At 43.7% G+C, this 10,351-nt stretch overlaps 1 protein-coding gene across 3 annotated transcripts in view; it reads left to right on the forward strand.

The window, feature by feature from the left end:
- Positions 1 to 5,876, forward strand: part of NXNL2 (nucleoredoxin like 2) — a 31,743-nt gene extending 25,867 nt beyond the window's left edge. Inside the window, exon 3 of one of the 3 annotated variants that reach the window (XR_003858969.1) lies at positions 5,318 to 5,447. Coding sequence is in view for 1 of the 3 variants with exons in the window: in XM_029618363.1 (XP_029474223.1) it covers positions 5,318 to 5,489 (172 nt within the window). In the remaining 2 variants the exon portion in view is untranslated. Of the gene's footprint in view, positions 1 to 5,317 lie in introns of all 3 variants that reach the window. The other 2 variants (XR_003858968.1, XM_029618363.1) reach the window with 2 other exon arrangements.
- The last annotated feature ends 4,475 nt before the right edge of the window (positions 5,877 to 10,351 follow it).

Below are 10,351 nucleotides of genomic sequence, written 5' to 3' on the forward strand. Positions count from 1 at the left end.
AGCTGAGAATGATGTTCAGTGCCTCCTTCTGGCAGCTGACAGCAGTGGACAGTGCTGCCTTCTGGCATCTTTGAGCAGTGGACAGGTTGCCTGAGTAAGGAGAGCTGCTGACTCGGAGTGTCCGGCAAGCAGGGCCACTGGCAGAGGGTGACTGAGAGGTAAATCCATTAGCTCAGGATCCTTGTATACCAGATCACAGGCACAGGGTGAGTGGGAATTGGGCTCCCACTATGTGGTGAGTGGAATATAAAGTCTCTAGCTCAGTTTTCTGGGCAGACTGGACCACTAGCACAAGGTGAGTGTGAAGTTGGATCCTTAGCACAGGGAACCCTTGAGGCTGGAATAGCATCTGAAAGTCTTTCTGTGGGAGAACCGAAGAAGTGGAGTCCTCCCAGGACATCTGGATAGTAGGAGTCACAGTGCTTCTGTCATGATGCTGGATGGCTGGAAGAGTGAGCTTTCTTGCATTTGAGACTGGAGAGACTCTCCCTTTCTGAAGCAAGCCTGTGGGTGCAAGTTCTTTCTGGAGAGAGATTCTGGTACTGGATTTTCCCTGAAGTGGAACAGGTGGTCTGGGCTCAAATCTCTGCCTGGGTGAATATATAGGTACATTCTTTCTGTGAGGCAGATTTGCAAAAAGAGTTTCCCCAGAATATCTACCTGTAGGTCTGTGTTCTCCACATCCTGGATGGCTGACGTCGATTGCCTCCTCTGGAGTGATTCAATCAGAATGGAGTCAGTTTCAGAAGCTGGTTTCATCTGAAGGGAAGCACAGACAGGGGTAGAAACTGATAGACTATTTTCTTACAGGCCAATGCAATATTGGCGTGGCTTCCCTAACGCGCACCCATCCATCTCTCCCAGGTAGCAACGCCAAGCCTCTGCATTAAAAAGGAGGCGCTAGGGGAAATTGTGCATCCATAGCGCCTCCATGGCATCGGACGCCTAGGAGAAGTAGCTATGCGCGGTTCGGAAACCACAGATTAGGAAAATGGATTCTTGTTAATTGAATGTCTGTTTTCCTAACCTGACCGCTGGCAAGATTTAAAAAAAAAAAAAAAAAATTGTTACTCCTTTTTTTCAGTTCCCCAGACTTAATTTCGAGGGAACTACAGAAAGCAGTATTTTCTACTTTTCGGTTATCGTTTGGAGCTCCTCGAGACTTTACGCTACCTCCAGGGCTGGTGTTAAGTTTTGAGCGCAAAAATGTGTGCATTGGGTGCACATTTATTTTTTACATAAGGAGAGAATAGCTGAGAGCCCCATCCAGATGGGATGTACATGTGATGAGCGCTATTCGCTACGCACGTCCAACTGCGGGTTAACCTGTGCGCTAGTCTGAGCGCACGGTATTCCATCAGCCTGTTAGGATGCAGAGTTAATGTTATTAATTGCCTATGGGCTAAAGGTGTGGTTAGCAGATCTTCAGAGGTAGCACTAAGTAAGTCCTTCTGTTCTAAAGTTTTAGGGGAAAAAGGCAGTGTTAGCAGAGCAGGGTTATTTGGCACATTTACCAGTTTTAAATTATCCTAGGTTGATTTTGAAAGTAGTTTTATCTTTTCAGAGCCAGAATTAGAATTAGCCTGAGTAGTTTTTATCTTGATTGTTTTTCTTTTCCTGAAGGACTGTGTCAGCTGTTTATGAAGCAGATCTCATTCTGGATGCGTCAGAGGGATACGGCACTGGAGCGGATTCAGAGGCTGTAATTGACTGGCTGAAAGAAAAAAGATCAGTAAGGAAGCCAGATTGAAAGGAATTTTTTTTTTCTTTTCCAGGAATTGAGTTTTGTCTTCTGTTTGTTGCTTTCAGTTGGGTCAGAATGGACTCTAGGACAAGCATCCCAGGTTGGGGTGCCGGCTTGTGGTTTTGCAGTTAAGCCCTTAAGATCTCTCTGGCAGGTTAAGTCTGCGCGCAGGGATGTCAATTGTGCTAGAAAGTTTCACTGGCAGTTGTCTAGTTTTCCTCCGAGACGTTTGATTACTTTCCGCCACAGGGCTATGGTAAGAGAGATTATCTGGAATGCCTTTTACATTGCTTGGGCAAGCTGGGTTTCCCAATACTGCAGTGTGAGCTGGTTTGGTGGGAGTACAGATGGGTCATCCTCTGTCTGGGGCCAGATAACTTGGGATACAGGAACATTTCCACCAGCTTGGATTAGGAGAGTCACATCTAAAGAAATATGGGAAGAGCAGAGCAATTTTTCCTCTACACTTAATGCCTGTCCAGAAAGCAGGGGCCTTTGGCAAGATGTCGGCAGTTCGTTAAGACACTACTGACAGCCCTCCTCTGTTGACCATATTTTTTTTTTCTATTTGCTTAAATACCGCATACTAAGAAGAAGGGGCAACAGGCTGGGTTGGATGCGCTGTGAGGGGCTGATTTGGAAGGCACGGAATGGAGCTCTGAGGAGACCCCTGCTGGTGGGGAGGCGTCTTAGTCAAGGTACGATGAGACTGCATAGCAGGTGAAGTTGTAACAACTCCAAAAACCTTGGGGTCAAAGACTAAGGCTATGAAGAAACAACTGATGGGAATTCTGCTGTTTTGGGTATTGAACTGTACTACACTTGTATCTGATTCCTATTTCTACCTGCTTCAAGATTTTTTCCCATTTATCTTGGACCACATCCTGACAATTGGGTTGTGACTTGTGAATTTCTTTGGAACTACATACTGAGATGTTGACTTTATTTGTGTAAGTTTTCCCTTGGGCCTCCCAGAAATTTGTGATCCCCAGCTGGTGAGCTCTGGTGGACCTTCCCCCATTCTAGGGCTTCAGAAGGGTTGCTCACCACCTCTGCAGTTGCCAAAGGTGACCTGTGTGAGAATTATACCTGCCTTATCAATGTTTTCTGTCTAACATCTTTCTTTTGGCTGCTGTTGGGATGGGCTCTACCAGCAGCTGAGTAGTCTCTCTCGCTTTTTTTCTTCAGCAGCCAGTGGGATGGGGTCTGTTGGAGGCCCACTGACCCTCTCTCATTTCCTTTTGGTTGCCAGTGAGATGGGCTTTGTTGACTGTCCCACTAGAGCCTCTTCCTCTCCTATGTCACACCCCCCCCCCCCCCCCCCCATTTTCCATTGGGAGGTTTCATGAATTTAACAAATCTGTGCCCTCATTTTTTAGGGCTCTTCAAGTATCTCTTTCTAAGAGAAACAATTACATGAGGCGGGTGGCACCTTATAGACTAACCAATTTATTGAGGCATTCGAGCACAGTGTCTACTTGGTCAGATGCATGAAGTGAAGTTCATGAGGTGGGTAACATATATGGAGATGGGGAGGATACAGAACAAAGAGAAGGCATTGAATGGGCAGGCAGGGTGTGGAAACAAGGGGATAATAGCATTATAGTCCAGACTCCTGCAACTGAGGGAAGTGTGAAAAGACAGAATGATCTGAGAATAGGTACGTTCATAGACAGATAGTTGTAGTGTGCTGTGAAGCCATTGTCTCTGTTCAGACCTAAGGTGATGGTGTTAATTTTTTGATGAGTTCCAGTTCAGCCCTTTCATGCTGGATTGTTCCTTTGAAGTTCTTTTATAGGATTGGCAACTAAAGTACTATGGTGAGCTAAAGATTTAAAAGTGAGCTAAAAACACGGCTATTCAAAAATACTTATAAACTAGCTTAAAAACATCAGAATGCAGAGAAATACAATAATAAGGACTAGAAATAAATTGAAGAATGAAGAGTAATTTAAAGAGGGAATGAAAGAATTTCAACACAACGCATTTGTTTAAAATGTGAAATCTGTTATTAAATGTTCTTTTCTCCATGCCCTATGCCCTAGATCTTTAGCTAATATATATCGAAAAATTCATGTGATGCCTGTTGATGAATGCTACCTCTGTAACCCGTTTTTATATGTTGAGCCTGGCTATGAATGTCACTTTGTAAACCGTTGTGATCATTATATGGAACAACGATATATAAAACATCTAAATAAATAAATAAACTTCAAGGTCAGAGAGAGAATGTCCTGGAAGGTTGAAATGTTCTCCTACTGGTGTCTGAATGTCGCCATTTCTAATGTCAGATTTATATCCATTTATTCTTTTCCTTAGGGATTGACCTGTTTGTCCTACGTAGACAGGAGGGACATTGCTGGCAGGTGATGGCAAATATTACATTGGAAGAAGAGCTGCTGAGTGCCTCAGATGTTGTAGTTGATGATGGGGCCTGTAATGTTGTTGCCTGAGTTAATATGTGGACTCTATACTATATGCCATCTCGTGCCAGCAATGTCCCTCTGCTGTCTATGTAAGACAAACAGGTCAATCTCTAACTTGAAAAAAGATTTTCTTACTAACATGTGACTACAGCAGTGTACCTTGGGAACTTTCCTTTTGCATCATCTGCTTCCTATTCTACCAGACTCTTGTCATTGTGTATCACCAAGGGATGGGACATGCTACAAAATCTATCGAACTTATGTTTGAATTGCACTTCAAAGTTAATTTTATTACAATTTTCCCTCTGTAGTGGGCTTGCTCCATACTTGCTCTGTAATGGCTCTTCCTATCTCTGTAAGTCAGACTTTAAGGAGTGAATTTTCAAGAGCATATTTCCTAAAATACTCCCTGTGACTTGTCTCTCTCCTTACGCTGTAATTTTGAATATGGAGATTGCATATTATTGTATCTTAGTTATATTGCTATTACTTTTGTAATTAATCCTTTGTTTCTACTGGCAGAGTGTTTATGCTTTATTATATTTTGAAAATTGATAATTAAAAAAATAAAACAATTTCACACATACATTTACATGTATTTGAAAAAGGTGTCCCTGGGGACGGAGAGAGGGCATAGAAATCATTTGTGCTTGTACTTTCTAAAATGCAATGTATGGGTCAACATTTCCACCTGCTCCAATGCAGGTGTAAACGCACACTTCTGCAGGTAAGTCCGCTCTCAAAATTATGACTGAAATACAAGGTTGGAATTGATCTTTAAAAGAAATATCAATGTAGCTGCTAGAACTCTGCACTATAAACATATAGTGGAAAGAAATACATAAAGCTACTACTTTTTGCATGATGTTGAATGAAGAAATTGCATTGTAACAAATTTTTGAGTGCATCTGTAGGAGGCACTACTGTTTTAAATACGTAATCCAAGTGTTTTCCCATTAAAACTTTGTTTTTTGTCTTTGCATAGTTTGAATATGCAGTACTGTACTGGGTAAGGCTCTGAGCTAAGATATAAGCTGCTGCATTAATGAAATACATAGTGTTGCGATACGAGACCTGAAGGCTTTTTTTTCTCTTTCTCTAAGTGTTTCCATTCATTTTCTTGCTTTCCTCCTCCCCATCTCTCCAGTGATTTGCGCAAGAAGTACAACATAACAGCTGTTCCCAAACTGGTGATAGTGAAACAAAATGGAGAAGTCATTACTGACAAAGGAAGAAAGCAGATTCGAGACCGAGGGCTGGCTTGCTTCCGAACCTGGCTGGAGGCATCTGACGTCTTCCAGAATTTCACCAGTAAATGAACAGGCACCGGGACCTGCACCCCTGCTATACTAAGTTTTTCCAAAGCACTTACTTCCCAAGTCACCAACTAGAGCTCAGAGAAAATAACTTGAGGTTCACAACATTAATTTGCTTGTGCTGAGTTTTTCTCTTGACTTTTATTACGTTATACTGAGAGGGTGTGCATAAAATTATCAAGGTTATATTGGGAATGCATTCTACATAACATGCACTATTGTACTGTGCAGTTATTATGTTTAGGTCTCTGTCCAGTTTTGTTTAACCAGCTGTGTTATCAAATAATGTAAGTTTGTATCAACCGGTGTGAATTCTGTTCATTTTACGATATTTGCAGTTTTGCACATTTTCATATTCCAGTTTCATTTTAAAATATTCTTTTGCTTGTATGATGGAATACTTTTTTTTAAATTATTGATTTATTTATATTTTGCCTTTTGTGACACTTCAAAGAGGTTTACATTCAGGTATAGTAGATATCTCAGTAGTTAAAGTAGACTATCAAACTATTTCCAGTTTTTTAAGGGCTGCAAACAAATGATGTTCAAATAAATACCTTCCACAATTAACCCTAGGATAATTTTGGAAGTGCCAGCCAAGATGGATGTTGATAATTTGCATATTGTGGCTTTGTTTGAAAACCAGGAACGGTTTGCAAAAAGATTTCATCCTCATTTGAGGCAAACTGCATTTAAATTTGTGAATATTGGTACGGAGGTGAAACTTTTTGGTGGACATAACCTCGCAGCTCCCTTCGCCTTATCTGTAAGGTTCAATAGCCATATTAAACCTGGAGAAAACGAGATTCTTTGCAGGTTCCTGATGCCTTTTCTTGGACCAGCGTAAGCATTTTCCACATGTGCTATGACACCTTTTGGTTAATCTTACGTTGGACCAGTAAACGTTATCACAGAGGTCCATACTCAAAAATCTGCTGACCTAGGCCTGTGCCTGGGGTGCTAAAAATGTGGGAGTTGCAGGCTGACTGAAGATGTCCTACCTTCCATCTGTGCTGAATCTAAGAGAACGGTCCTCTGCTTCCTGAGGACAGGAGGAGTTGGGGCCCTGGAGCAGACACCACAGAGGGCGACCATTTTGGGGAGGCTAGGAGAGAGGGAGGGAGACATCATGAGGGAGTGAGGCGAGAGACTTAGCTAGGGGAGGGATGTGTGTTGGTGTGTGAGAGAGAGAAGATTGCTGCCAGCCTGTGTGTATGCCAGAATGAGTGGGAGATCAGAGAAAGGGGGATGCAAGGAGGAGGAGCAGGACTGGAGCACAGCAGGGACACTGCTTCCCTCCATCCTCTCCACCTCTGCAATTCAGATCCTTTCTCCCTTGGCCTCAGATTATTCTATCCCCCCCCCCAGATCCTGGAACTTCCCTTTCTTCCTACCTGTTACATATTTATTTTTTAACCTTGCCCTAGAATAGTGGTTAGTGGGGGTTATAAATTAAAAAAAAACAAAAAAAAATCAAACAAATATATACTGCTTCCCTTCTACCCAGATCCTGGAAGCTACCACTATCCCCTGCTATTCCCTGGTCCTTTTCCCCATGCCTAATTCCTGGTGTTATCCATCTCCCCTCCCTCATCCCCACTCCTCTTTTCCTCTCACACTCTCCACTCCATACCCAGTCCTCTCATCATCCCCTCTCCCTGATCCTCTTACCCTCTCCCTACTCTCTCCACCCCTGTATTGAATCTTGAGATCTCTTTTCCTCATCTAATAATAGAAAAATACATTACGTGGCCCCTGTGTGCCTCAGAAACAGTTGCAGAGTGTAATGTACAGAGAGAGAGAGAGAGAGGTGTAGTTAATGTGATTTCCCCCCATGGAAAGTCCTAGAGAGTGCAAAAGAGCAGGAAAAAGTTATCTGTTGGTCAAGAGGTGGGTTCTGAATCTCTTCACAGACAGACCAGGTCAGCCCCTAGGGGCTGGGTTTTGGGAAAGAAATACAACCCTGCTCCGAGCAAGGGCCGAGGCTCCCCCAGAGTCACCGTGTGAAGAGAAGGCAGCAGCTGGAGCCCTCTCCAGGGGTTTCAAGGGGAAACAGAGGAGAGAGTCTGGCAGGGAGACTCCAACAGCCTGTGTGAAGCATCTGGAGATTGTATTTTAAGAGTTAAAAGTACTGGAAAGGAACTGTGAAGGGGACCAGTTGAGATGAGGCTGGATCCTGAAAACAGGGTTGAAAGTCTCCCGTTTCCTCCTGCAACAAGGGGAAGTGATTCGCTCGCAGCCATCCGAGATCTAAAGTGAGTACATTGAGGTTAGCTGGGTTTGAGAAGAGGATTTGAACAGTGTGGCCCAGTCCAGGCTGAAGTGCGGCCTATGTAAACTGTAACTGGGAAGCTAAGAGAAAAGTCTTACTGGGTTGGCTGTGAAGCTGAAAGCTGTACTCTTTTCTACAGTAACTGAAGATTCTTTAATAAACTCACCTTTCTTTTTGGAGCACGGTTTTGGATGTGGACAGTGGGTTTTTGAAGTACTTGTGTGTGTGTGTGTCTGTCCTGCACCCAGTTTGGCCTTGCAGTTTATCTGCCCCAGCCCATGACCCAACCGAGATTTAATTCCTCACTTTGGGGGAGTTACCCCAGGCTCCCCAAAGCAGAGAAGCTGGTCCCCAATGGACAGGGGGTTACAATTTATATAAATACAAGCCAGGTCAGAAAGCTACTTTATTTTTAAAATGTAAAATAAAAAATGGAAATATTTTGTCAGTTTGCTTTAGAATTCTTTGCCACAGAATTAGGGTGGCCAACTGACCGGTTTTGAACCGAACAGCCTGGTTTTCAAGCTTGATGTACAATGTCTGGTTACAATGGGTAACCGGACACTGAAAAGCCCAGTCAAGCAAGCCCTGTGCTATCGAGACGGAGGGCTGGGCATCTCAAAAACCAATCAGCTGGCTGAAATAGGGCCTACTGACGCAGCCAGAGTTGGAAATAAAGAAACATGCTTTGCCTGAGCGCATGCTTCTTGTGCCAACTCCGCTGTTGCTGCTACTGCTGCTCTGTGCCATAGGGGGCACTGATGGCCAACACGTATGCCCGTGGTGCTGCTGGATGCACGCAGGAGGAAGATCAGCGGGGCCGTGGTGCAGGTGCTCCTCCTTCCTGCCTGCGCAGCCCTGGAAGAAAAATGTCGCCAGAGTCGAGTGGGCTGGAAGGAGAAGGAGCATCAGCCGTGTACAGAAGAAGAGCAGCATTTATGGACTGCCCTGGATCCCACGATGTGGCGGCCCGAGAATATCAGGGCCACTGCAAAGCCCATTCTGCGGCGACCCATGAAGAGGAGGCCAAGAGGCGAAAGAGAGGCCGAGGGCCTGTAGAGTGTGTGTGTGTGTGTGTGTGTGTGTGTGAGAATGAACTGAGAGAATGTGTGCATGTGAGAGGGAGTGCCTGAATGTTTGGAGAGACTGCATGTGAGAGCCTCTGTGTGTGTGAGAGTGAGACAGATGTGACATTAGGAGTTTGTGCTTGAGCAAGACAGCACATGGAAATGAGAGAGCCTGTGTGTATGAGAGACAGCATGTGCTAGAGAGACTATGTATATATGTATGAGAGAGCATGAGAGTGAGAACTGTGTATGTGTGAGACAGCATGCATGTGTGAGAGCCTGTGTGTATGTGGGAGAGAGACCATGTGAGAATGAGAAACCTAACTGTGTGTTTGAGGGAAGAAGATAGGAAAAAAAAAAGACCTTGTAAAAGGAATTGATAAAAAAACAAGAAAGGGAAGGTGGAAAAGAAGCCTGTGACCAACCAATTAGAAAACTAAGATCAGATAGCAAAGGTAAAAAAAATAAATAATTATTTTTAGTGATTGCCATATGTTATCTTTGGGAATGTGCAAGAGTAGCACATTTTCTATGCCGATTTTGCAATATACAAGATCAGCATGGAGGGACTGGAAGTCTGCAAATGTTTAATACTGCGGGGCCTGCACAGAGGAGGCAGCAGAACGGGTTTCGCTGCCAGTAGCAGCAATCGGCATCTCCCCAATAAAGCCATGTAGCAGCAGTGACAGTGGTAGCAGAGGAATGAGAGAGGCTCCAAGGTTGCTGGCAAAAGAAAGAGAGGGATCTGCCTTCAGTGTGTGCACGTGTATGAATAGGAGTCTGCCTGGGGGTCTGTCTGTGTATGAGAATGAATGGGTGTCTTCCTGGGCTCTGTGTGAGAATAGGTGCCTGCCTGTGTGTGTGTGTGTGTGTGTGAATGAATGTGTGCATGCCTGTGGGGTGGGGAGGAAGCACTGTGAGAATAACTGGGAGCTTGCCTGGGGTGTGTGTATTTGTGTATATATGAGGGAGCCAGTGAGAGCATGTGTGTGTATGAGAGAATCCAGGGGAGGAAGAGCTTGGGTGGGTGGGGAGGAGAGAGGATCTTAGAGCCTGAGACTGTGTCTGTGTCTGTATAAGGGCATGTATGTGTGAGAGAGAATGGACATGTGAGTATGTGTAAGAGAGAGAGGATAAAGTTTGTGTGCCTCCCTAGCCCCCTAATCCTCGACAATCTTAGGATGACTGGAAATCAAGAGTTTCCAGGTATAGGCAGCAGGGGCTTTTTAAAATCCTTATTAATTTTAATTATTGGGTGTAATTTGATATATGTGCTGTTTTGAAATATTTTATTAGTGCTTGGGAAATTTTTTTAAAATGTATATGATTTTAATTAATAGAAATTATTCCATTTGTCAGTAGTTTTAAAATATTCTTTTATTAGTATGGTTTTACTATTATAACTGATGCTTTATGTTTCTTGATTTTATTGTTTTATGAGGAATGGTGGTTCTGTTTTCTCATTGTTACACACAGAATCTGGCGTCTTGGGGTTTCCATTTCAGTTTTTGTCTAATTTGTGATCC

This window comes from Rhinatrema bivittatum, chromosome 1 (assembly GCF_901001135.1).
Source record: "Rhinatrema bivittatum chromosome 1, aRhiBiv1.1, whole genome shotgun sequence".
NCBI classification, from domain to species: Eukaryota; Metazoa; Chordata; class Amphibia; order Gymnophiona; family Rhinatrematidae; genus Rhinatrema; species Rhinatrema bivittatum.